The 27,381-nt window shown below is 44.8% G+C and overlaps 2 protein-coding genes across 2 annotated transcripts; both read right to left on the reverse strand.

Moving 5' to 3' along the window:
• Positions 1–1,433: 1,433 nt before the first annotated feature.
• TRIM69 (tripartite motif containing 69) lies at positions 1,434–14,525 on the reverse strand. The gene is made up of 6 exons (XM_074964716.1): positions 14,019–14,525; positions 9,240–9,335; positions 6,749–6,982; positions 5,754–5,776; positions 3,878–4,002; positions 1,434–1,975 (listed from the first exon to the last, which is right to left on the reverse strand). Exons 1-6 carry the CDS (start codon positions 14,523–14,525, stop codon positions 1,434–1,436), a joined length of 1,527 nt encoding a protein of 508 aa, XP_074820817.1.
• A 5,787-nt stretch (positions 14,526–20,312) lies between these two features.
• On the reverse strand, positions 20,313–26,597 carry B2M (beta-2-microglobulin). Its single transcript, XM_074964717.1, has 4 exons — positions 26,446–26,597; positions 24,680–24,958; positions 23,212–23,246; positions 20,313–21,148 (listed from the first exon to the last, which is right to left on the reverse strand). The coding sequence occupies exons 1-3, from the start codon at positions 26,510–26,512 to the stop codon at positions 23,233–23,235; spliced, it is 360 nt and encodes a 119-aa protein (XP_074820818.1). The 5' UTR covers positions 26,513–26,597; the 3' UTR covers positions 20,313–21,148; positions 23,212–23,232.
• Between the last annotated feature and the right edge of the window lie 784 nt (positions 26,598–27,381).

Genomic DNA, 27,381 nt, shown 5'->3' on the forward strand with positions numbered 1-27,381 from the left:
GTCTAGTTGGCAGCCGGTGTCAAGTGGAGTGCCCCAGGGGTTGGTCCTGGGGCCGGTTTTGTTCAATATCTTCATAAATGATCTGGAGGATGGTGTGGATTGCACTCTCAGCAAATTTGCAGATGATACTAAACTGGGAGGAGTGGTAGATACGCTGGAGGGGAGGGATAGGATACAGAAGGACCTAGACAAATTGGAGGATTGGGCCAAAAGAAATCTGATGAGGTTCAATAAGGATAAGTGCAGGGTCCTGCACTTAGGATGGAAGAATCCAATGCACCGCTACAGACTAGGGACCGAATGGCTAGGCAGCAGTTCTGCGGAAAAGGACCTAGGGGTGACAGTGGACGAGAAGCTGGATATGAGTCAACAGTGTGCCCTTGTTGCCAAGAAGGCCAATGGCATTTTGGGATGTATAAGTAGGGGCATAGCGAGCAGATCGAGGGATGTGATCGTTCCCCTCTATTCGACACTGGTGAGGCCTCATCTGGAGTACTGTGTCCAGTTTTGGGCCCCACACTACAAGAAGGATGTGGATAAATTGGAGAGAGTCCAGCGAAGGGCAACAAAAATGATTAGGGGTCTAGAGCACATGACTTATGAAGAGAGGCTGAGGGAGCTGGGATTGTTTAGTCTGCAGAAGAGAAGAATGAGGGGGGATTTGATAGCTGCTTTCAACTACCTGAAAGGGGGTTCCAAAGATGATGGCTCTAGACTGTTCTCAATGGTAGCAGATGACAGAACGAGGAGTAATGGTCTCAAGTTGCAATGGGGGAGGTTTAGATTGGATATTAGGAAAAACTTTTTCACTAAGAGGGTGGTGAAACACTGGAATGCGTTACCTAGGGAGGTGGTAGAATCTCCTTCCTTAGAGGTTTTTAAGGTCAGGCTTGACAAAGCCCTGGCTGGGATGATTTAACTGGGAATTGGTCCTGCTTCGAGCAGGGGGTTGGACTAGATGACCTTCTGGGGTCCCTTCCAACCCTGATATTCTATGATTCTATGATTCTATGACTAGATCAACTCACCTTCCACACTTTCAGGATCCCAGCCCAATGGATCCTGTCCCAACCAGTGAAACTGGTCAAGTGGGGAGTATTTGCCAGGCCTCAGGAATGTTTTCCATCAACAAAATATAGTGAGACTGAATCAGGACTCATTCATGGCAGAAGTCCCAACCTCCCACCAAGCCACTACCAGAAACCCTCCCCACTCCCCAGCCTATTGCCCCTAAACCTGGAAAACCCTAAGAAACCATCAGAGGCAAGTGCTACAAACAGCATTTGTGATACTGGGTGTGTTGGAAGGGACACACCCTGCTATATTCAACACATTTTTAGTAACATAGGTTACTAAGTCTATGAGCCTTGTTTCAGATCTACTGGTGTCTAGGGAAACCTGATTCACAGGGGGAGGCGTCAGCAAATCTGCTCCTACATGTTGAATAAGATTTTCAGGGGTTCACTGTTCTCACTGGAGTCATTCAAGCAGGGACAGAAGTATGGGTAAAGCTTTTCTGTGAAAGTGTCCATGAAAGTGTAGATATGGGACATCTTATTAGCATCATAAAAGGACACCTGTCCCCCCTCATAGTCCAGATACACCCCAATCCTAGACAGGCTAGTGCTCAGGGTCAGACCCCTCGCAGGTATATCCAAAGCTTTAAACTTATTCCTGTTCCTGAGCCTTATAAGCCAGTATCCATCCCTGGGTGATAATGTGTTGTTCCCTTTCCGGTTGATGGACTCTTTGACCACCCCCAAAGTCCATTTGGTCTTGTTCTCCACCTCCACTTCCCAATAATGTTTTCCTGAAGTGAATCCTTCAGACCCCAGGACAGCAACACTGGAATCAAACCTCTCTGGGGTATCTGGGAGCATCTGCTTTGTGTCATCATGTCTCACGCAGCGCAGATCTTCAGAGAGAATGAGGTTTGGATGCGCTGTCTTCGGGTCCAGAATCACCAAGGAAAGACCTTGGTAGAAAAAGAAAACATGGTTATCAGAGAAAGCATTTAACATGGTACTTTCTACAGAGTAACCAGGGCCCTGGGAATGCTGCCAAAACTGTCCCAGAACTGAGAAATTCTCCTCTTTCCTGGGGGCCTCTCATCAGCAAGCCGGAGAATCAGAGCAGACAGAGGAAGAAGCGCTCTACACATAGCTGGGTTCGTCACCAAATCGTTCCAAAACGACCCAGCAAGGTAGGTGCAACCAAACCAAAGGAAAAACTACGGGGAAAATCTATTTGGGGGAGATTTCAGAGTAGCAGCCGTGTTAGTCTGTATTCACAAAAAGAAAAGGAGTACTTGTGGCACCTTAGAGACTAACAAATTTATTTGAGCATAAGCTTTCGTGAGCTTTGGATGCATCCGATGAAGTGAGCTGTAGCTCATGAAAGCTTATGCTCAAATAAATTTGTTAGTCTCTAAGGTGCCACAAGTACTCCTTTTCTTTTTGCGGATACAGACTAACACGGCTGCTACTCTGAAACACATCAGATAGTCCTTTTAAGTGCTTTCACTCTTTAATCAGATCACAACGTTGCTCTCCCACAAAATACCTCTTAGCCTAGAGAGAAAGGAAGCCAGCCATTTTAATCCTACATCTTCCACTGATTAGCACTACGTTTCTCAAGCCATCTCTAACAAGGGTTCCCAAACATCCATCACCACATTCCTCCACCTCTCCTATTTTACAAATGGGTTAAGTGAGTACCTGGGAGGTGGCCCAAGGTTATAAAAGAAATTTATAGCACAGCTGGGACTAGAATCCAGGAAGAGCCATGTCCCATCTACAGAGCCTCTCAGAAAACATATGCCAGATCATCTGTTAAAGCTGTAAAATAGAGTTACTTCTAGTAGCATAGATACATTAACAAATATTACAATATGCTACACATATGTAACTAAAGTGTAGAAAAGTGTGTGTGGGTATATTGTATCATCTGAGAAGTAGTGTGATTGTGTCTTGCATGTGCTGACAACAGGATGTCAGAAATGTACAATTATAATTTCATAACAAACTTGCATGATATTATATTGCATTACTTGAGACACAGGATACAGCCTTGTAATAAAATCATAAAGCATAGACAAAGGAGGGTGGAGTTAAGTTTTGCAATTTCCTGAATTTACTATGACTTTGCAACCTCAACATTGCTTCATGGTGCTTTTTTTGTACAGAAGATATTACATATCCCCCCGCCCTTCAAAAAATGTTAAAAAAATGTTAAGGTTGTAAAACCAACTACTCAAATGTTAGGAAATATCAGAATTAAGGTTTCTGTTCAACCTTAATTGGCTCCCTTGTGTGTATGCATCATGATACTGTCTTTAATTACATGATCATGTGCTATTTCTTCCACAGGACTTCAGAGTGAATGAACAGTTATTTCATTTTTGTTTTTCATTCTCCTCATTCAGGGTGTGGCCCCAAGCCTTATTTATTGCACACCATCCAAATCCCAAAACTATTAATTCTCTCCTGGGCATTTCTGTGGTGCTCTCATCATAGTGTTTGATCACATACGTGAATGAATTTATCTTCCCAGCATGCCTCTGAGTTTTACAAAATCTAACAGTACTAGAAATATTTTAATAATTTTCAAAAATTAAATTTAAATGATTTTTTTTGTTTAGATGTAAACCTTTCCCTCTAGTGCTGGGACTCCAGGCATATCAGCATGTTGTTATTGCATGTGAACTACAGATTGAAACAGACTAGAAACTAAGGGGGAAACTGCATGTAATAGCTCATTTATCATTTTGAAAATCAGGATGGAACAGCAACACAAAAGGAAAAATAAAAGCCGGACTGAAAAAAAGCAGGAATGGGTCAAATGGGCTGTAGCGAATAATGAAGCAATATCTTGTTACCTGGTCTGAGGATGGATTTCATTTCCTTCCATGCAGTGTACTGAATTGGACCCTTGAACTGTCCCAGGCTTAGTTCACGACAGACAAGTGCACCCAGAGATAAGGTGCTTGCTTTTTGCTCCAAGCTGTGTAGGACACAAAGCACACTGCCTGTTAGATTGTGTTTACAGTGTCTAGTAAATACAGATGCTACAGATGCACTAATGCTGCAAAAAACCTTGCAGCATCTTTGGTAAAATGTTAAAGAAAGTTTCTTTGACTGGATTCAAGTCCTTTTGATTCCCCTTTCTGTGAACATTCTAGCAAACAAGCTGTACTGGCACTGTGATTAATTAAACCACTGTGTCTAATCTAATATGATCATATGATTACAAAATTGTGATAAATCTTGTACAAAGTATGCCTTGTGAGGTATCATTGGAAAAAGTTATAATCTGCTGAGTATTATTATCTTGTTGTACTCTGTGTATCGACATTGTATGTGGAGTTATGAAATTTTGCTGTATGTTTGCAACTCAAACATATTGTGAGTCTGAGAAATGCCCACAGGTTAGCTCTTCAGCAACTGTAAACAAAAGCCTCTGCATGTCATTCCTGAAGACACCTCAAATGGGCACCTGCACAGAAGGTGCAAGCAAAAATTTGCAATTCATATGAAGGACTGATGGCAAAGCACAGACACAATTGAACTGCCTGACCCCATGACACAGCAAAGATTTTTCCAGCAAAAAGGGTCAAGATATAAAAAGGGAGAAGAAAGGGTAGGAAAGAGGTGGCCAGGGTCCTATCTCTGGACTGGTGAATTCTAACAGAGGAAATTTTGAACAAAAGGATGGAGATCCCCAAAAACTATTTGGGCACCCAGAGAGACGTATAGAAAACTAGCAGATTGAACATCCCTGTTATCATTTTGGACTTACAAACTCTAATTCACACATTCACACAGGTAACACATTTTACCTGCTTTAGCTTCTAAATAACTCATTTCTTTTTCTTAGCTAATAAAACTTTAGTTAGTTTACCAAGAAATTGACTGACAGCATTGTCTTTGCAGTGAGCTCTTGAGCATCCATTGACCTGGGGGTAAGTGACAGTCTCTTTAAGGTGGCTGTAAGAACCTAAAGATGGTGATTTTGGGTTTTAATAACCTTTCATCACAGACATCCAGTTCATCTGGGTGGTGGTATAGGTTGGAGTGTCTAAGGGGACTGTCTGTGGCTCCATAGTAAGCTAGTATAGATCCAGTATAGACCCAGTAGATCCAGCTAGTATAGATCCAGTATAGATCCAGAAACACACATTTGTTGCTGATTTGGTTAAATCTAATTATAGGTTATACTGCCAGTGAGGGAGTGTCTACCCCGTTCTTTGACAGTCTAACCTGAGACTGACTCTCTCAGCTGTGACCCATATCAGACATCGTGACAGGCACAAATACTCAGGATAAGCAAATCTGAAACCTGAATATTCACCAAAACTGAATTTCAGGTGGTGAAACTAATCAACAGCAATAGAAAGTGGAATTTCACACCCAATCATGCAATTCAGAATTTACACTCTTTTGTTGATCAATAGCATAAATCATCCAATCTGGGAATGAGAATAATACCACGTGACTTATGTATGGCACCAACCCCACACAAATTCCATGTTCTGACTATTCACATGGTGCTGTTTGCAAACAATCTGCAGACCAGCAATCATTTGCTGAAGAAATTTGTGAATAATTATGAACAGCTCAATTTGAGAATTTCACAATTTGTTCATAAATGGTTTTGCAAACAGAAAGAAGCAAAATTTGTCAACTAAATGATTTGTTATGAACTATTTGCCCAGCTCTAACAGAGACTGAAGAATCCTATAAATATGTACTTACTGTTCCATGAAGGTTTTTATGCCCTGTCAAAGGAAAAAAAGAGAAAGGTAAGAAGAGCTATTTATTAACTGTGTCATTCTGTATAGCACATGTTAATAGTATTTAGAACCCCAGCAGCCAGCTATATGTTGTGGTGGAAAGGAAATTGACAGTTTTTTTGAACTCTCAAAGGAGAAGATGACCCTGACCTGCCACAGCCTCTTCCTCTGAAACTGTTTCTATCCTTCCTCCAGAGCATGTTCCATTTCTCCCTCCTGGCCAGGGTCTGAGGGGTGATTTCAGCAAACATGCTTCTCGGGATATTTGGTATTTCGCAGCTTGTTCTGGTTTTGATATTGGAGATGCAACCAATCCCTTAGAGGGAATTATGGGAAATGTCCTGCTTAGAAACAGTTCCATGAATATATTCTACTTTTTCTATTTCCTTTCCTGTGCTCTTTGGCTGGGATTGTCAAAGGGGCTAAAGGGAGTTTGGCACCCAAATCCCAAGGAAAGTCCATAGGAGTTGGGCACACTTTAGCTCCTTTGAATTTCTCAGCTTTTATTACACAGGACAAGTCAATCAGAATCCTTTCTTCCTGAGGTTTCATCTGCTCCTATTACTTATTCCCCAACCAAAATCACAATCCATTGGCTGTCCCAGTGCAGGTCTTGGTATCAGGATTATCACAGAGGATCAGGCTTTCAGGTGAGGAGTAAGCAGGAGAGCAGAACTCTTAACAAAAACAATTAGCCTATTTTCATGCACATTCCCTTCATAATAAAATCCAGGCATTAGCTGACAAATGTTTCTAAATAAATATTTTAAAGCGTCTCATTAGGAATCAGCTGGGGTTAGAAATATCAAGAGGTAAAAACCAATGATGGTGACTTGGATCACCCTTCTCCAGTTCTCCCTCCCATGTGCTCTGCAGAAGGAACTTCATGGTCCCCAAATTATTACTCTGTCAGTCTACACGTCACTCTGTGTTAGTGTTTAAGACCAGATTTCTCACTGTAAGGAAGTCGATAGAACTGTGCTGGTAGAGCCGGGACTGAATGCGTAACACTGTCTCCTTGGCTCGCTGCCACTTTTCCTGGAGCTTGTTTAGATTCACCTCCATTTCTTGGAGGAAGATTTTCCCCTCCTCTTGCAGCTCATTCATTAATCTTTTCTCCCTTCCATGCAGGAACTGGTGGAGCTTCAGAAACTCTAAGGAGATGTGGTGCTGAAGATGAAATTTGTTCTCCTGGAAAACACACACAGTTTGTTAATGGGAAATATCTTGTACTCAGCAGCTTCAGATAAAAACATTTACTCAGATAACTAATTGCTACCAGCTCATAAAGCACAAGTGACAAATCACTTGTTTCATATTTTATAATTGCCAGTGTATCCTGTGAACCATTTATACCTTCTTAGAGGATTGTAGAATCTGCTTTACAAGGACAGACCCTTGGTCTGTCAAGTCTGCTATGGAACTCCTGCCAGGACAAATACAAAACAGTTACTAACATGTTCTATAACTTTTGTTCTTCGAGATGTGTTGCACATGTCCTTTCCACTTTAAGTGTATGCACGCCCACTGCACTATTGTCAAAGATTTTTCCCCTAGAGGTACCCCGTTGGGACAGCGCATACATTATTTACCCTGTTAATGCAAAACACAAATGTTACTAGTGGTCAAAGCATTATCCTCAAGAAGCAAAAGAGGATGCAAAACTGGCAGCGCTGAGCAAACCTCATGTTATGAAAGTCTGGCCCATCTTCAGCAGGTGCTTCCTGATTGTGCTGCTGTCTTGAAACTCATTAATATTGCAATAAATGTAAGGTTGTTTCAGGAGCAACTGTGTTTTTCCAAAAAGAAAAGAAGTACTTGTGGCACCTTAGAGACTAACCAATTTATTTGAGCATAAGCTTTGGTGAGCTACAGCTCACTTCATCGGATGCATACTATGGAAACTGCAGAAGACATTATATACACAGAGACCATGAAACAATACCTCCTCCCGCCCCACTCTCCTGCACTTTAGATAAGCTATTACCAGCATGAGAGTGGGGTGGGAGGAGGTATTGTTTCATGGTCTCAGTGTATATAATGTCTTCTGCAGTTTCCACAGTATGCATCCGATGAAGTGAGCTGTAGCTCACCAAAGCTTATGCTCAAATAAATTGGTTAGTCTCTAAGGTGCCACAAGTACTCCTTTTCTTTTTGTGAATACAGACTAACACGGCTGTTACTCTGAAACCTGTGTTTTTCCAGTGAGACCTGGTGAAACTCAGTGAATCTGACTGAGTTCACTTTGAGTTAGTTTGAACTGCAAATAATAACCAAAGAAATATTCCACAAACCTTTTTGAACCCATTAGAGCTGGTCAGGAATTTTTTGATGAAATGTTTTTTTGCCAGAAAATGCATGTTCATCAAAACTGAAACTTTCCATGAAAAAGGGTCAGTTTTGGTGAAAATTTTGTTGGGAAGGTTTCTGAGGCCCAGGAGGGAATTTCTGAGCAAAGCGAGAGAGATAGAGAATCTGTACCCCAGGCTAGCCAACAGCCTGGTGATTAGGACACTTGCTAGGATATGAAAGACCTGGGTTCAATCCCCTGCTCTGCCTGATTTACAGCAGGGACAAGAAGCTAGGTCTCCCACATCTTAGGCAATGCCCTGACCCTCAATATTACACTTTGGGAAGTCTTGGTTTCATCCTGCTCTGGAATGGGAACAATTTCTGAAGTCTTGAAAATATTTGTGGGACAGGAAAAACATTTCCCACCCAGCTCTAGAACCGATAGCGTACACTTTGCAGAGCTCTAGAAATAAGCAGATCTGGGAAGAATGGTAGATATTTATAACTGTCTCCTGGTTACACCTGATGGAGCAGTTTCTTTACTCCGCACATTCAGGAAGCTAATGATCCAAATTCTACTCCCATTTAGCTCCATTGCTAAGAAATTAAGACAGTGTGCAGTTTTTGTAGGTAATAGAAGATGTCTTGGGTGCATTGTCAAGTGTGAGCCTTCAGCAGTGATGGGGAAACCTCAAACACGCAGAGGTTTGGTTCAAGTAAGGCCCCAACATTCAGATGTTAATCAGACTTATTCAGACCTTTGGGATTTCTGTGCAATGGATGGATGAAATGACCTCTTGAGGTCCCTTCCAGCCTTACATTTCTGTGATGCCCAAAACAGCTGAACATGCATATTGGATTCTGGAAGATGGGCTGTTGAGGGACTTAGTGGGCAAAGCCAATGAAGTTCTCTCCAAGTACTTTTTTGAATGCCCATGCAGCAAAGGATTTTTTTAATGCAGGCACATTTCAATGTGCATTAAGATGCTTAATATATACATCTGCATATTTACCGCACATCATTTTGTTCTTAGTAGTAAACGGACTACTCACGCTAGACTCTTTATTCTAATAAGAAACCCCTAAGTGCTGTTCTCATCAAGAATGCCACCTGAAGTGCATTAAAATCAGGTCTTTTTGAATGAATGCTACTCACTTTGTGACAAGAGATCTTCTCTTGCTGGGCATTCTTCAGAGTCTTTAATTCCTGCACAGTGGCCTCCAGCTGAGTTCTGGTGGAGATCAACTTTTCCTGTTGGTATGACAAACACAGGCATTATGCTGTAACGTATGTAGTTATTTATACTAGCTGAAGCTAAGTGGATGTCTGGGAGATGGACCTAATGAGACCTAATTTTTCTCTTGCAGTTTTCCACTTGTTATGTTGGAGATCAGTTGAGATTAGGGGTACCAGAGGCACTTAGATTATTCTCTGTAATCTATGGAAAGACTACAGGAAATAGGTCAGTGGTTCTCAACCAGGGGTACATGTACCCCTGGGGGTATGCAAAGGTCTTCCAGGGGGTACATCAACTCATCTAAATATTTGCCTAATTTTAAAGCAGGCTAAATAAAAAGCACTAGCAAAGTCAGTACAAACTAAAATTTCATACAGACAATGACTTTGTTTATACTGCTTTATGTACTGAACACTGAAATGTAAGTACAATATTTATATTCCGATTGTTTTATTTTATAATTATATGATAAAAATGAAAAAGTAAGCCATTTTTCAGTAGCAGTGTGCTGTGACACTTTTGTATTTTTATGTCTGATTTTGTAAGCAAGTAATTTTTAAGTTAGGTGTAAGTTGGGGGTATGCAAGACAAATCAGACTCCTGAAAGGGGTGCAGTAGTCTGGAAAGGTTGAGAGCCACTGGGTTAGGCGACCTCAGTCCACAGCCTCCCTGCAGGTAGAACTGCTGCTGGGCAGTGGAACCCTTGTGGGGGAAGAGAGAATGGCAGACACTAGCCCATGAATATATAGCCTATTGCTGATCATATTTGGTACTTCTCTTTTAAAACGTTGTTTCTTTGATGGCTGCTGCAGCCCTCCAAACCCAGGTTACTGTCCGCCAAACCCAGGTTACTGTCCTTGTGGATCAGTGCAGCATTCCCCTTCCCCCTTTAAGGGCATCATGCATGCTATCTACTCCATACCACTGTGAATGTCTCCCTGAACTGCTCCAAGAACAGGCCAGCAGGCACTCTGCCTTCTGAGATCAGTGAGACCCACCTAGGGCTCCACCTCTCCCCCATCCCAGAGAGCACAAGCCCTCCACTTCTGAGGCCATACAAAAGGTAGGAAGCAGAGGAGATTCCTACAGCCCACCTTTAAGGAGAGCTCAATACACTGGGGAGATACCAGCAACTTCCCTTAGCGTCTTAATCACTGCACAATGGTTAAGTAGAGTCCTAAACAGAATTTAAAGAGAGACTTTTGGCTGGGCCAGCTTGAATAATTAAACACAAATCCAGTCCCTCAGCCAATATCTGTCTCAGATCCCTTTGCTTTGAATGCAAATATATCTATAGAGGAGCTTTTCATCCCTCTCGCACTATCTCCTCCTGACAATGAATTCTGCAACAGTCATTACTATGGGTTTCAGAGTAACAGCCGTGTTAGTCTGTATTCGCAAAAAGAAAAGGAGTACTTGTGGCACCTTAGAGACTAACCAATTTATTTGAGCATGAGCTTTCGATGAAGTGAGCTGTAGCTCACGAAAGCTCATGCTCAAATAAATTGGTTAGTCTCTAAGGTGCCACAAGTACTCCTTTTCTTTTTACTATGGGTTTGTGGTGTCACAGTCTGTTGTCATGGAAATTATCATGACATCACACACTGAGCTTTCGTGACCTCCCTGCTGGACAAATTTGAAAAGGAGCAAATATCTCTTCCAGTGCAAACATCTGGACAAATCAAAACATGTGGTGAGAAAGATTAGTGAAAGCTAAATCGGGGTGTGATGAATGGTGAATAAAAAACTTGCCCTCGTGACTAGATCTTACCCATTAGGATCTGCAGAATCTTAGCTTTCAGGAGTTTTTAAATGAAGGTTTTAGCCCTTATGGTTGGGAAGATCCCCTTTGAATGGGCCTCGTGTAATCAGTTGCAGTATTGTTTTCTTGAGTCTGCAGTTACACTGGATAACGGTGAACTGCCAAAGGCCCAAATCCTACCACCAGTATACACCCTGAGCAGCCTGCTCTGTGCTGGGGACTTACTGAAACCCCCAGGTCATTCAATGGAGCCAGTCACTGTTTGACACTCCAGCCTTAGGGCTAGACTAGCATCAGCAGCATCTGTGCTCCTACCACATGAAAGTGTGAAAGGAATACCTTGAGAGTACAGACCCTATACAAATTCAGTTTATATGTTTTAAATGGCTTTTGTCTTGACAGGCTTTAAAGTAACTTCCCTCTACCAAGATGAAGATGCCAAAAGATAAGCTGCTTGCCTTATAGCCCAGTGCTAAAATAGAAAAAATTACTGTATATTCATCAGTTCTAAAGGAACTGCAGGTGATAAAACTGGACATAGGTTTGAGAACTTATCTTTAACTTTGCTGCTGGGTGAATGTTGAGTGATTGGTTGTTGCTAGGGTTCTTTTTTCAATCAGTTATTTTTATATGATTTTGATTTTGAACTTTCCTGTAAACTGGTGACACAATGTCATCTCAAGGCCTTTCCACCTGGTTACAACCAGGCCAGCTTCCCCAAAGTGGTCTCACGCATACAGAGTTTTGCTAATTTTGAGGGGTCACAGATGTCAGTCTCTGTGGTATGCAAAACACTGCATTTTTTTTCAATGACTAATCTAAGTGGGACTTTTCCAGGTGGACACCTGCTAAGAAATTACCCAATTAGAAGCTCCTTGGAGCAAGTTGCATGGCTCCAAAGTTGGCCCAGAACTTGATTTGTCCAAAGAGCTTGGAGGGAGGCCTTGCAAGACTGAGCAAGCAAAATTTTCAAACTATAAGATCAAGGATAAGGTCAACAAGCCACTTGAGGCAAGGCTGACCTTCCAGAATCTCCAAGACTGGCCATCTTGGGGACATGAAACCATGACATCAACAAACAGCCTTTGATCAACACCCAAATAAGGCCCTTTAACGTGTAGTGTTGCATCAGCAAAACATCACCATCTGGCTCTTTGCCTGCAGGTCCAGCTCTTACTCTACAAGAGTCCAGACTGCAAAAATTGAGAGTTCATGAGACCCTGTTATCTTATTTTTCCTTTTTGTACTTTTATTAGCTGGAAGACATCCCAGCTGCTTAATATTTTTTAATTTTGGTGTGGGAAAGTGTGGTTATGACCATGCATGTGTGTCTGAGCACCCTCAGAAAGTTCACACAATGAAGGCACCAGAAAGAAAAGTTCCCCAGGTTTAAACAGCTCTAAATATTGGATCATAAAATTACTCATTGGGATGTGTACAAAAGCATTGTGTTAAAGTCTGTATTATAAAAGAAGAGGACCTTGTTAGCCATCACATAAAAAAGGAATTCTAAGAAGGCACCTCTGTAATTGGCTTCCATATTAAGCTCTTGATGAGCTTTAAATCTTGGATTTGATTGATTTAGGTGCAATTCTTTAGTTGGGATTGAAAACAAAACAGAGAACCACCTTCTTAGAATCTTCTCTAGAATTGATAAGGATTGATTATTTTTAGCATTCATTTGACTATTTAATTCCAATCCAATATTGAGACTAACGTGTGGATTTGATTTTGATTTTTAGTTTAGTTTAAAAGTACCAATAGTAGCTTAGATGTTTTCTCAGGAACTTCATGAGAATCCAATTAATAAAACTGATACTGAGTCACATTTCCTTCAGTATACAATGTGGGTTCAGAACCTTTGAGGATATCAGCTAATCAACTTAAAAGCCTGAGCAGCACCCAGTTATTAGCTTTTGATAAGTAGATCACCCTGCTCCCAAATTCTTGCTACAGTGGGGTCCAGGGGCAGCCCCACTTGAAACTAGGTCTTGTAGTGTGCAAGGATCTTCCTATCCTGCATGGGCTCTCCAAATCCTGTTCTGTCCCCTACACAGACAACCATGCTAGTTCTGGGCCACTGCCATGGAAAGAGGAGGCAGAATTTACCCCAAGAGCAGTAGTGTTCATCACAGTGGAATGTTAACTCCACTTCATAACTGACACATTTCATAGTCATCCTTCAGCACTGGGACAGTGCGACTGCTGGAAATTAGAGTATGCACAGGGCTCAAGCAATTTTATCACCTAGTACAGCTGGATGATATGATGGTAAAAATACCTGCATCCTCCACAGCTTCCGCTTTTGCTACCACTGGCAGTGAATTCCAGCTATGAAATGTAAATGCAGCCCTTGGGTCTCACTTTTGTCCCTCAGAATTTCTAGCTGCCCTATAACCTAGGAGGCTTAAACCATCACCCCACCTCCAGAGTTGTGAGCACTTCAAGCCCTGGTGATGAAGATAAAATCCTCTGGCTAGTGACATATTGCATGAATATTCATGTTTTAATTGCAGCATGGACAGTGCTTAGTATGCAAAAATCATGACTCAGATCCCTAAAATCAAGAGAGTGGCTTAAAATAATTATTTTTTAAAAAAATAATAAGTGTGGGGTTCTTTTTATTCACATCCTGGTTTTCGGAGCCTTTGGGGTTCACTTGGGTCATGTTTTCAAGTGTTTCTTCACAACCATGAAGGCTAGGATCCTGTTATTACTTTGAAATGAAAGCTGAGAGTCTCACACGATCATAGAATTCCAGGAGCCAGGACTTTAAGAATAATATCTAATATGGCAAGATTTTCAACAACATTGTGGGAGTTGGCAACACTGTAACATATTGAATGTTCCACATTCTCTTCAGTGGAAAGGTCTCTCTGTAAAATGTGCTAAAGTAGCAGAGAATGTTTCACACCTTCCTTTGTCTGAGCCTTACCACATAGAACTGCACAGCATCTGGGAGGAGTAGGAATTGGGAGCTTTGATCTTCAGGCTTCTGGGCATCTCTGCAGAGAAAGCAGGCCAGTTTCCCATCCATCTTCGAGAAGAGCTTGAGAGGCTCGCCATGTTTGCTGCACTTCTGCTGGCATTTCCCTACGTGAAAGCCCTTGATCTTTTCCACTAGTTTTTCCAGCACTATGTTCCCTATGTACTGCCTGTCTGGGGACTGTGCTTGGCACTCTGGGCACAGGCAGACCTCCGCCTTGCCCCAGATTTCCTCAATACAGGGTCTGCAGAAGTTGTGGCCACAAGGCAAAATCACCGGCTCCTTAAACCATTCCAAGCACAGAGGGCAGGTCAACTCCTTGGTGAAATCTTCAGCTTGTGGCCCTGAGGGCAGGTCGGAGGAGCTGGTGCCAAGTAAGAGGTTTATTTTGCTTTCATTGTCACTTACAGAAGTGCATGAGGAAGAGGAGACGTTTGTGCTGGAGGAAGATGACATCGTGCTGGAGGGAAATGTCTTAGATCAACTACCAAGCAAAGACCACCCTGTCAGAAGGGAAATGACTGGAATGAGATGCCCCCTCCTAGCCTAGGGCACAGATCTCTGCAAGGGTAACCCAGGCATGAGGAGGATCTGCAGCAAACCTCTCCTGTTGAGAGGGGCCTTGGGGAGAGACTCTTTGACCAAGGCCGCACCCACCCACAAACACAGTGTTAACTGCCCACGTTGGTGCATCAGCATAGTGTACATCCTGACACTGGGCCAGCCTTGCAGCTACTTAGGGAGTAATCAAATTTACCTGAGAGCCAGCCCTCAGGCTCACTCCCTGGTCTCCCACTAAACACCTGAGACTTTGCAGGTCGGTTGCAGACAACGCTCAACCCAGAGATGCGCACCCTGCGAGGAACTACCCATACAAAGTAACACAACCTATACAAGCACACATAGCCCCGCCCTATATCACCACGTACACACAACCATTCCCCAACCCCCGACCTCACAGATCTAGCCCCAGCACCGACAAAACCTTGCTCACCAGATGTATTACTGCACACAAATGAATGTCCCAGCTACACTCCAGAACCCCCAGATATTCCCCAGCCCTAAAATATGCCCCAAACACCCACACCTCATATCTCCTACATATACCAGAGAAATATGCAACAGAAACAACTATCCCTAAGTATGTCCTTGACACCCCAACTCACCACTACACAGCTACCTTCCACACATAGACCCGAGAAGCCCCAGTTTCCAGATATACTCCAGACACCATCACATACCAGCTAAGCATGCAAAAGTCACGTTTGGAAATGTAGGTCCATAGACGTATTTTTGACTGCTTCTTCACAGTGAGGTAATCATTTTAAAAGCAAAGCCAATCTAAAATTATCCTTCTACAGTCTTAAATCAGCAACCCTTGGTTTTGTAGCTCAACTGTCCTAACCAATAATGTCCAATATGGTAATAACTCCTCCCGCTCCACACTGGTCAGCGATGGAGACTGAATCCCGGATCTTCAGTACTCAAAATGTGAGTCACAGCTATTCGAACTAAGGAAGCACTGCCTTTAGTCACTTGCACTAGTAGGCTTTTATCATCTTTCTTAGGACCAGCCAGAACTGAGAACTAAAAAAACACCTGGAACCAGTAGGTTACACTTTGCTATTAGCCACTCAGGATTTTTCAACACGTACCAACACTTTAGGACTCACTGAAAATCCCCTGCAGAATTTCAACATAGAGAGAGAATCCTGTACTAGGCGCTGGGTCTTCTGCTGCTCCTACCCCAGGCCCTGGTAAGATTCACAAGGAGAAATTGCCCTTGGCTACTTCTTCTCCATGCTTCATGGCCCCTTAAGGGTGCATCCCCCTCACTGCTCCTCCTCCCCCCGGCCATGGGTAGGCTCAGGGGGTGAGCCCCTCAGCCATCCCCTCCTTCTTCTCACCCCAGTCCTCCGGAGGAACTTCCTCTTCCTCCAGCACTATGGAGAGAGAGCGTGAGGGCTCCTCTTTTGCTATGATCCTTTCTTCCCCAGGGCCTACCCCCAGCCATCTGCAAGCCCCAGGCTGCGGAGCCACCTTGAGCAGAGCCCTGAGTCTGCCGGCAGCCTGCACCATGGCTCTGTGGTCCCAGAGTGAAGGGGAAGGCAGACTCAGGGCAGCTCCTCTCTGCTCTCTCCCAGGCCAGGCTGTGTGCATAGCACCTCACTCGCAGTGGCGCACCAGGCAGAGCTGAAGGGGAGGGGTGTGAAGGGCATAAAGGCTGGAGGAAGCCTCAGGCAGTCTGAAAAGTCAGCAGCTCTGCTGAAAAACTTGCCCCCCACTCACCCCTCAGCAGCAACTCCTGGGCTCCTATCCTGTGGGGTTGGCAGGGCTCAGCTCCTCACCCTGGGTATTATGACCTGGCCCAAGTGCACAGCACTGCTCAGGTTTGACCTGGACCCCTGACCCCCTGTACCAGGTCACAATGCTACTCACTCAAATTTAGCTTGGGCACGCACACACACAGTCAGCAGGCCAGGCTAAACCTGACCATCACTGTGAGACTGTGTGACAAGGGTCACTGTGCAATACCTGGAGCAGGGAGCCAAGGCCTGTAGGGCAGGAGCCACTTCAACCAGGACAAAGGGTTGGGGGGGGGGGTGTGTCAAAACAGGACAGTTCTGCTAAACCTGGGACAACTATTGGGAAGTCTGCTAGTCAGTGGGAAGCATATGAGTAGATAGTGTTTTCCTAATGACAGTAATTAATATAAATGCTCAGTATTTCTACAATCTTAAATATCTAAAAGTACTGTGCGAACATTAGCTGCTTGGTGAGAGTCTATGAGGTCACAGAAACCTGGGGAGGAAGGTTATAGCTAGAGAGATGGGCAGTAGTAATAACATTCATATTTCAGAGTAGCAGCTGTGTTACAGTATATATGGTAACACCCATTGTTTCATGTTCTCTATGTATATAAAATCTCCCCATGGTATTTTCTACCACATGCATCCAATGAAGCGAGCTGTAGCTCACAAAAGCTTATGCTCAAATAAATTTGTTAGGCTCTAAGGTGCCACAAGTACTCCTTTTCTTTTAACATATTCATGCTTACATAATAAATAAATAAATAAATAAAATAAAATAATATAAGTGTTACTCGCCCATTCAGTAATTAAAGGTGAACTTTCAGATCAATTTAGACCCAAATGTAGCTGCTGTGAAAACAAACTTTTGCAAAGCCTCACACCTCAATAAAAACACTCTAGTGGATTTTTTGCTTAAAACTTTCAAAGGATACAATTTATTGTTAAAGACCTAACATTTCCCTCCCATGTTTGCTTCCCAAACATTGCCACCCTCTGCTAATGTGCAAGAATGCAGGAAAGTGATTGGAAACCTAATACATTTATACTCACTTGCTCCCTGCTAATTTAGGGGATTGGAAAAATAGAATGGAGTTTAATTTGATACACTTTTCTTGGTTTTAAAATACAGATAATTCCTGTCTCTTACAGAGCATCAGCTCAACTGGAATATACCAGACTTTTCTTTATTCCTGTGTTTTCAGAAAAAGTTCTCTTACCCAGCCTGAGGTTAAAATTTCCATAATTAGAGAGCCTCTTTGAGCAAATGCTGTCTTCAAGTACAAAACCTTAAATGGGAGGAGATTACTTTGCACAATGTCTGCCTTCCTTGCTTGTTAAAAATAATTTCATGATTAAATGGGAAAAAGTGGTCACATCCTTTCAAAGCAGAGGGATGGAATTCCATAATGTCTTTCATGCATGCTTGTTCTGCCTCAACAAGCTTGTTAGAGTCACGCCATCAGATCACATGGAACACACTGCAATCACTAGGGTACCCTGCATCCTAGGCTCTGTCCCTGCCCCATATTAGTTCCTTACTGGGCACTTGCTCTTTGTTACACAAAGAAAATATTGGCTTTTTCAGAAAATAAGGCCAGCAGGGGCCATTATGATCACAACAGGTATAGGATTTCATCCAGTAATTTCTCCATCAAGCCAAACAACTTCTGGTGGGGCTAGAAACTCTGTTTTTGGTGCCATTCCTTCCAGAATCTTGTTTCTTGACATACCTGAACACTGAGGACCACCACAAAACTGGATACTAGCCTGGCTTTTGTGTTGACAGTTGTTTGTAGGAGAAAGGAACCCTGGCTCTCCGTCCATGGTAGAATGGACTCACCAGCCTGGACCAGCCTGCCTTTCTATAACACAGCACAGCTACACTTGTGAGAAAGCATAAGTTTGCATATATGCTGTGTTCTTTAAGTTATCCTAAAGCAAAAACACAGTTGCATAAAGTGGATTGTTCACTTGAATAAAATCTGGAGAAACTGATGAATTTCTCAAGTTTCAATTTGTTTCTTTCCCACCTGCTTAAATCTTACTTTACTGTTTTGAAGAACAAAACAGTACAGACCTTAGTGTAACCTATAAGTTTATGCATGAAGGCTTTAGTCATTTTCAGATTTTTTTTTTTTTTTTTTAAAGTTAAATGTTAAGTGAGTTGTATTATTCTCCCAGCAAGGCTCCAAGAGCCAGGAATGAAAAGCCTACAAGAAATTCAAAGCAGCTGAACTACATGGTGGTTTTCCCTCCTGACACCTGGCAACAGCTTTATTTAAAGTAGGTATCTGCTAGTCTGTTTGAATGTTACACCTTCTCAGAGCTATTGGTGGGGCATTTGTATTGTTCTGGCAGTATTTCGGGCAGCCTCAAAAAATCAGACCTCCTTAAGTAAGTCACCATGTATTTGTTTCTTCATTTGTCTTCAAAGAACAAGTCTTCTCTTTCCTGATGGACCACTGAAGAACGGACTCACTCAAAATCCTTCTGAAAAGTTGTCTGAAGACCACCCTTATTGACAATGTCTCAATTTCACTGAGCTGGTCTTCTTCCCATAGCTCTGCCCCACCCTATAGCGAAGTTGGGTGTTCCAGAAATACAAGGATCATCAAAAAGAACAGGAGTACTTCATCTGATGAAGTGGGCTGTAGCCCACGAAAGCTTATGCTCAAATAAATTTGTTAGTCTAAGGTGCCACAAGTACTCCTGTTCTTTTCGATGATACAGACCAACACGGCTGCTACTCTGAAACAAGGATCATCATTCAATTGACTCAAACAGAAGCATGGTCATGAGGATGTCTTATAGGAGTTTGTGCAAGGACAGGGACTGGAAACTGCACCTGTATTCCCCTCCATGGCCCAGCACAGGCTCCCAGTCTAGGCTAAGGAGCCAGAAGCCATCACCACTCGTAGATAGAGACCCGTACCTCTTCCCCTCCTAACCAGGGTTTTTCCAGACTGCACAGTTCCTTGCCTACACAGTTAAGCAGTCTGGCTTGTTGGGCATAACAGATTGGTATTTGTGCTTTTGCTCTCTCTTCAGAGGTGATAAAATAGCAAAAGTGCCCAGTTACCACACAGCTGATTCTAAGCAAGCATTTATTCTTAAAGTAAACGCACTACAGAAAATATGCTAAACAATAAAAGAACCTACATGCATGCTAATAAAACTTACCAGAGATCATCCCCCACAGGTGCTGTGGTTGGAGTCAGTCCTCCTGAGCTGAGGCTGTTATGAATAAGAACCCAGATGGCACAGATCACCCTGTTTCTTTACACAACTTGGGTCTTTGATCGCCAGCCTTCAGGATCAGATAGTCAGTGGACAATGGTGCCCCCTCCTCAGAGTGTATCTTGCGCTAGTTTTTTTTTTTGACGCCCAACTTTTAGATGATATTTGCATTCACCTCCTAGGAGTTCCATTTCACACATATTGACTTCAAAGACCATTCTTGTCTACTACAATTTTCAATATAGTTCATTAATCATCCAGGCCCACAATAATACAGAACATTTGCATTGAATACAATTGACTCCAAATGTACTAAATTCAATGGTGTGAATTGGCCATGTCTGTCACAAGGGGCAGCAGAGGCAAAAAGAGGGGGAGAAGGGGAAGTGTGTCAGGAGAAAGCAAAGGATTGTTGGGAGCAGAGCTGTGCAGGACTTGAAGACAAAGCTGAGAAGTCAATGATCATATGGATCAAGAACACAATCTCCTTTTATCAGAAAGTGGAAAACAAAAGATTTGAGCAGCTGCTCTTACAGCAGGGAGACTAATTCATTGACAGACATATTGCATGCCTTGATGAACCCAATGCAAGGCAAGAAATGTCCTCTCTTCAACTTAAGAAATCACAACTTCCACAGGGTTTTGGTTTTTTTTTTTAAAAGATATATTTAAGACAAAACATCATTCTGTACAATTAAGAACCATACAAAGTGTTACACTCTCCTTTTAATTAGTAAAACAGATCCATATAGATTGTCCAAAAATGTTTAACAGACTTGCACGCATGGATTTATTGCTTTAACTGACTATTTTAATTGATTGGCATTTATAGTAAGAAATGCTGTAGCCAAGAGCTATTCTTGAAAGCTCTACTATTGCTCACCCCAAAGGGCTTGGCAACATGTGTTGCACTCAGGCCCTGGTAGCCCTCAATGCTGTTCCCATCCCTGCTGTACTGGGACCTTGTTATAGCTCTTATGTTCTGGAGCTACTGGAAAGACAAAAATCTTCCAAATTTGCAGTGCAAATTCTCTCTCTCAATACCATGAGCACAGCATGGCTGGATTAGAAGAAGGATCCATGGGTCTTAAAAGACCCTGAGACGTGTTTAGGATTTACTTTACAAGTGCCAGTTTAAATAGCAGTAACACACCTGCCAGACTGACCAATACAAGTTTGGCTTATCTTTGCATAAAATCTATAATGATTCTATAACATGTCCACCACCAGATTACCCAAGTTTTCCACCTAAGCAGACAGCGCATTGATAATTTTGGTGTGAGGCCAGCTCTAATGTCACACTGCCATACACAGATGAGGGCCCCAGGCTCAAATCTAACATTTCACACTAGCAAGTTTTTAATTTCAAAAGACCACCCCCACATCCCACCCCCAAACAAATTATTTAGCATCAGTTTAAAGCTATATATTCAGCTCCAACACAAAATGAGTGTGGGGTGTGAAGAGCACAGAGGAAAATGGGTTAGGGTTTAAGCTGATTTCAGATTTCAAGGCAGAAGTTCTTCAGACCTGAAAAGGGGAAAAAAAAAAAAAAAAGAAGATTGTGTTTTATTAATAAAGCTTATATTACCATAAAAAATAAGCAATCTGAAATGGAGAACCGGGCTCAGAGATCCCAGCTGCAAACAACTAATACAGGGGTCGGCAACCTATTGCACATGTGCCAAAGACGGCACGGGAGCAGATTTATAATGGCACGCTGTGGCCTGCCGGGACCCAGCCACCAGCCCCGCTTTTCTCCGCCCCCCCCCAGGGGCAGGGTGAAGAAGCTTGGTCCTGCCAGCTGCTGCTGCAGGGCAGGCAAGGTCCCCCCTCCCCTGCCTCTTCCCCCACTGTGCTGGGTTCCTGCCCCTCCTCCTTCCTCTCCCTCCCTGCTGCAGATTAGCTGATGGCCCTTGAGGGAGGGGGAGAAGAGGTGGGCTGGGGGCCTTGGGGAAGGGGGGTGGAATCAGGGCATATCCCCTCCAGCCCCCTGCCGTGAGCCGCTCTGGGCAGGGGGCTGGGAGCACCCCCACGACCCTACCACACACACCCCAGCCCTCTGCCCTGACCCCTACACCTCCCCATGACCCCAGCCCTGACTCCAGCACCCCCACACATACCCAGCCGCCCCAGCCCTCTGGCCTGACTCCTACAACCTCCTCATACACCCCCTGCCCTGACTCTTGCACCCCCCACATTCCCACCTCCACCCTCTGCACCAAACAGGAGCTCCTACACCCCTTGCCCCACATTCCCACCTGCACCCCTCGCACCAAATGGGAACTGCCCAGGTAAAGCACTTCACACCTAAGCCTCCTGCTCCAACCCTATGCCCCCTCCCTCATTCTATTTCCTGGCCAGACCCTACACCCCAACCCTGTTCTCAGCATACTCCCACCCTCATCTCAGTGCAGAGAGAGGAAGAGAGTGCGCTAGAACCAGGGAGAAGGTAGGTACCTACTCTATGTGGGCAGGGCCGGGATCTATGTGGGCAGGGCTGCTGCTGGTCTGGGATTCTGGCTGCCGGCCCCTTGCCAACCGGGGTGCTGCCCACAGGCCCCGCTCAGCCTGCGGCCAGCCTAGGCAAACGGAACCCCAGGCCGGCAGCAGGCTGAACAGGCCGGTGGCGTAAGATCAGCATTTTAATTTAATTTTAAATGACGCTTCTTAAACATTTTGAAAACCTTGTTTACCTTGCATATGACAATAGTTTAGTTATATAATATATAGACTTACAGAGAGAGACCCTCTAAAAAACATTAAAAAGTATTTCTGGCACGCAAAACCTTAAATTAAAGTGAATAAATGAAGACTCAGCACACCACTTCTGAAAGGTTGCTGACCCCTGAACTAGTATAAACCCTAACAGGTTCCGGACGTCATAGATTCTAAGAGCTGCTGCATCTCCCAAGTGTTGTTCTATCACATGCCCAAGCTTCTCAGATAGTTTAAGGCACTGTACCTGAAACTTCACCTCTTACTTGTTCACACTTGGTGTGCTGCATTTGCTGGTGCTGCACATTAAGCCCTTTGTTATAATTCACCAACCCAAAGCTGCTCCAGCACTGCCTGGCAAGAGACTGCCCCGTGCCCGCTCCCCCTGGCCACAAATGATGCCTTATAGTGACTACTGTCCCTCTAACTTTAATGCAATATTAGCCAGCCCTCCTCGGAGATATAGTTAGATCATAAGCAAGGACTGCCAAATCTACCTCTTCCCACCCATCAAGAGAAAATACCATGGGGTCTGGTGACTAGCAGACCCTGTGACATATAAATAACCCTTCTTTCCAGGTGCCAAGTGAAGTCATAAGCTTTACAAAAATATATTTTGCTTAAAAGGCTGCTCTCTAATCCTTGGACAAGCAAGTGGAGTCTCCATAAGGAGACAATATTGTTACCAGTGGAACAATTCAAGGCGACACACATACCAACTAATAAGCTAGAGACAGAGCTGCCTGTTCATCTTCTCCCTGGCTTTCTGCCTCAGCATGGCAGACATTTTGCTTCCTTCCCCTGGGCTTCAACCTAAGGATCAGTCTAGCACCAAATTCACTTTGACAGCAAGAAATGAAATATCCATAACTTACCATATGTGTCTAAGATGCAGGTTAATTATCTGGGTCTGCAAAAAAAAGAGGACAACAGGATGTTAGACTTCACTTCCAAGACATGGCTGTGCTGCACAAATAACCCTCCCATCAATCACAACAATTCTAATGCAGAGCTAGGAGAGTTCTATCACTCTAGCAGCCAGACAGATGCCCTGTGATAAGCCACCACTGCTCATGCTAAGGGACTATGGACTGGGCCAGAAAAGAAACAGACACCACACCCCTCATCCTCTTGCCAGTTGTCCTAAGCATCTTTGCTTAGTTTACCAAAACTAATTGGGTTTCCTCCTCCCAGCAAGCAGAAGTCAACTGGATTCCGTTCCACCCTGTCATGCTTGTGATGCCAGACAAATTCAAAGTCCTGGATCTTTTATTGTTGGTGATTATGTATCAAATAAAAAAAAAAAAAAAAAGACAGAGAAAAGCCTGCGGAGCAAAGTAAGAGACCAGGCTGGGGTTGAAAATGGTTTCTCTGACAAAAACTGCTCTTTTAATAAAATACATCTTTTTATCTTCTCACTTACCCTTTTTCAACAGGCAAGTTATATAAAAGTTACATCTGACATATCTGTTCAGGTAATTTTTATTTCGAGATGAGCATAAGGGATTAAGATACCATTAAGACACTATGATAACATTCAAGCCAGGTACCGAGTGGGCAGGCAGGGGTTGTGCATACCTTCCCCAGAGCTCTGCTAACTGAGGCTATGTCTACGCCAGCACTTTTGTCGATGAGCGGTGTGAAAAGAACACCCCTGGACCAACTTAAGTTTTACCAACAAAACTGCTGGTGCACACAGTGCTATTGTCAGCAGGAGAGCCTCTCCTGCCAACATAGCTAACACCGCTCGTTGGGGGTAGCTTAATTATGCCAGCAGGAGAGCTCTCTCCTGCCACAAAGAGTGGCTACATGGGAGACCTTACAGTAGCAGGGCTGTAGCAGTACAGCTGTGCCGCTGTAAGGTCTGCAGCGTAGATATAGCCTGGCCTGATCTACAGCACGTCCAATATTCCAGAAATTAGTCTCTCCCTCTTTCCATTACTATCAGATGTTCCAATGCAGTGTATTAATTTCCATGGGGATTTAGTTTAGTTGGGGATTGGTCCTGCTTTGAGCAGGGGGTTGGACTAGATGACCTCCTGAGGTCCCTTCCAACCCTGACATTCCATGATTCTATGTTCCCTTTGGCAGTTAGAGACAATTTATTTCACTGGAGCCTAGGAAAAGGTCAAAAGGTGTCTAGAAACAAGAAATCAGGAACTCACCCTATTATATTACGCTTAAAAGAAAAAAAGAAAAGAAAAAAAAGACACTGGACTTGTGACTAAGCAGACAAGCTGCATTCTCTGGCAGAGTGCAGGATCTCAGTAGCAACAGAATCCAAATCCAGTCTACAATTGCTGAGGGATGAAGTGAACAAGATGGAAGTAGTGAAATACTCACCCCATTTGATGTTCTTGGGACTGTCAAGGGCGATATGCTCCACTCTGCATACATATGCATCTTTCCCATTAGGAGTGAATGGGACATGCACCAGGCGCTGGAAACTCCAGTCTTCGCGGAAGGAAAGGTCGGACGTTTCCACGTTATCCATCTTCTCACCATTCTTCAGCAAGGTGACCTGAATGTTTGGAGGCTGGAACCCCTCCACAAAGCAGTTCAGGACGTTCTGCTTGCCATTCTCCGCTGGGTAGCGGGAGTACACATGTACTTTGGGGGCAGCTAAAGGGATTGAGAAAAGAACAGAGCTGAGTGACATCCTAGCTGCTGTAATTGTCTCCCCCCAGCCAGACTCCACCAGCTGCACACTTATGACTCAAAGAGCTGAGCCAAGCCAAGACACAATGCCAGCTTCCTAGATTTTGAGCCTTTAAAAGCTCTTTGTTAAGAAACCGCAAGGCACGTAAGTACAGTAGCACCTCAGAGTTATGAGCACTGTGGGAATGGAGGCTGTTCACAAATCTGAAATGTTACGATTGTTCCTTCAAAAGTTTACAACTGAACACTGGCTTTGAAACTGTTTATGCAAAAGAAAAATGCTGCTTTTAACCATCTTAATGTAAATGAAAGCAGTACAGAAATAGTTTCCTTCCTTTGTCAAAAAAAAATTAGGCTTTCCCTTAATTTTTTTAGTATTTTACATTTAACAGTACTGTACTATACAGTATTTGCTTCCTCCCCCCCCTCCCCATATCTCTGCTGCTTGATTGTGTACTTCCAGTTCCAAATGAGGTGTGTGGTTGACTGGTCAGTTTGTAACTCTGGAGTCTAGAGCTCTGAGGTTCTACTGGCCCAAAGCAGCTTGGTTTACACTTACAAGAGATCAGTCTAGCCATGTCCATTAGGGTGTGAAAAACCACTTAGCCCAACCAACACGCGAGCCATCCCCGTGGCATAGACACAACAAGAACCTCTACGCTGGCACAGCCCCAGTACAGACAGTCTACGCCCACAGCAGCTTTTCTGCCAGTGTAGGACCAGCACCTCCCTGACAGCTAGGCTGACCAGACAGTCTGATTTTATAGGGACAGCCACGCTATTTGGACCTGTGTCTTATATTGGTGCCTATTACCCCACACCCCCTTCCCGATTTTTCACACTCGCTATCCAGTTACCCTATTGCAACCAGGGTCAGTGGAACCTGGCTCCTGCTGAGTCGCGGAGGGAGGTGGGGTCCCTACCCCAGCAGCACTCCTCTGGGTACAGGCTGTAGCCGCACCAGGGCACCCCCAGCAGGAACGCAGCCCTGGGGGCTCCCGCGGCGGAGCTAACCTCGCTGCTGGGGCTCATCCAGCGCCCTCCCACCACCGCGGCAGAGGCGTCCCCCTCCCCAGCGAAAGCCAGGCGCGCAGCGCCATCAGGCGCCTTCCCAGAAAGCCCCTGGCGCACAGCCAGCCGGAGCCGCCCGACCCAGCGGGTCCCGCAACAACCCAGCCGGGCGGCCGCGGGGCGCCAGTCAGGGGAGCCGCTCCCGGGCCGGGCTGTCGGGGGGTGGCCCCGCGAGCAGCACGGGGCTCGGCGCGCTCCACGCAGCTGGGGCGAGACTCGCGCTCCGGTTCGGAGCGGGGCCCGGCTCCCCGGGCAGCTGTCCCCGGCTAAGGCTGCCGGCGGCCCCCGGGCTGGACCCCCCCGTCTGGCTCGGACACTGCGCGGCCCGGGACAGGTCTCAATGCGCCCCTCCAGCGGTCCCGGCACGGAGCGGGTCTTACTTTTGATCGCCTCCAGGCCGGCGAGTCCGAGCAGCACAAGCACCAACACGCTGAGACCCCGAGCCATGGCTCCAGCTACACACGCTCCTCCGCGCTCACCCTCAGCGGACTGGCACCTCCGCTGCCCGCCAGCGCCTTTATACCCTGCCTGCCTCGGGCCAATCACAGCGGGGTGAGGCCTCCCGCATCACTCGTCACCAGGCAGACATGCCGCTGACAGGTTAGCCGAGCCGAGAGGGGCTTTCCAGCGCGTGCACGCTCCTCGCAGCAGCCGCTCCCTCGGGCTCCAGCTCCCTTTCGGTTTCGCTTTTCAGCCTTCAGTCCTGGAGCAACTAGCGCGGGCCTCGCGGGCCACTCTCGCCAGGGCCCTTTGTGTAATAGCCTGAGCTCGGCTCTGGGCGTTCCTTACAGCTCCTCTGTCCCAGCTGAGACCCTGCTCAAGACAAGTTTCAGAGTAGCAGCCATGTTTGTCTGTATTCGCAAAAAGAGAAGGAGGACTTGTGGCACCTTAGAGACTAACCAATTTATTTGAGCATGAGCTTTCATGAGCTACAGCTCACTTCATTGGCTGCATGCAGAGGAAAATACTTGAGGAAAATACTAAGGTGCCACAAGTACTCCTTTTCTTTTTGCTCAAGATAAAGAGTCTTAACACCTCTGTCCCCTGACCTGCCACTACCCCCTTCTCCAGCACCTGCAACTGGGATTTCTGCAAAAACAACTTTTCCTCCCCATGTCCCCAGCCCGCACCCCCACCACCTTACCTAGCTCTGCTCAATCATAGTGCTCACAGCGCTGTGCACAGGTGGTCAGTCTCCTTAGCCGCTTTTACACATGGGGAGATTGAAGCTCTGGCTGGAGCCCTCCTTTAAAACCCCATAAAGGAGCGGTGGTGCCTTTGGTGGTCACAAGTTCAACAGAGCTAGCACACAGCTC

The sequence above is a fragment of the Natator depressus genome, chromosome 10, assembly GCF_965152275.1.
Source record: "Natator depressus isolate rNatDep1 chromosome 10, rNatDep2.hap1, whole genome shotgun sequence".
Lineage (NCBI taxonomy): Eukaryota > Metazoa > Chordata > Testudines > Cheloniidae > Natator > Natator depressus.

Bases quoted from the DNA above. Each gene is read 5' to 3' on its own strand.
- B2M (XM_074964717.1), bottom strand. From the start codon at position 26,512: ATGGCTCGGGGTCTCAGCGTGTTGGTGCTTGTGCTGCTCGGACTCGCC. The intron at 24,959-26,445 runs GTAAGACCCGCT...CAATCCCTTTAG, and splicing joins CGGCCTGGAGGCGATCAAAA to CTGCCCCCAAAGTACATGTG.
- TRIM69 (XM_074964716.1), bottom strand. From the start codon at position 14,525: ATGTCATCTTCCTCCAGCACAAACGTCTCCTCTTCCTCATGCACTTCT. The intron at 6,983-9,239 runs GTGAGTAGCATT...TGTGTTTTCCAG, and splicing joins AGAAGATCTCTTGTCACAAA to GAGAACAAATTTCATCTTCA. The intron at 1,976-3,877 runs GTAACAAGATAT...TTTTCTACCAAG, and splicing joins GAAATCCATCCTCAGACCAG to GTCTTTCCTTGGTGATTCTG.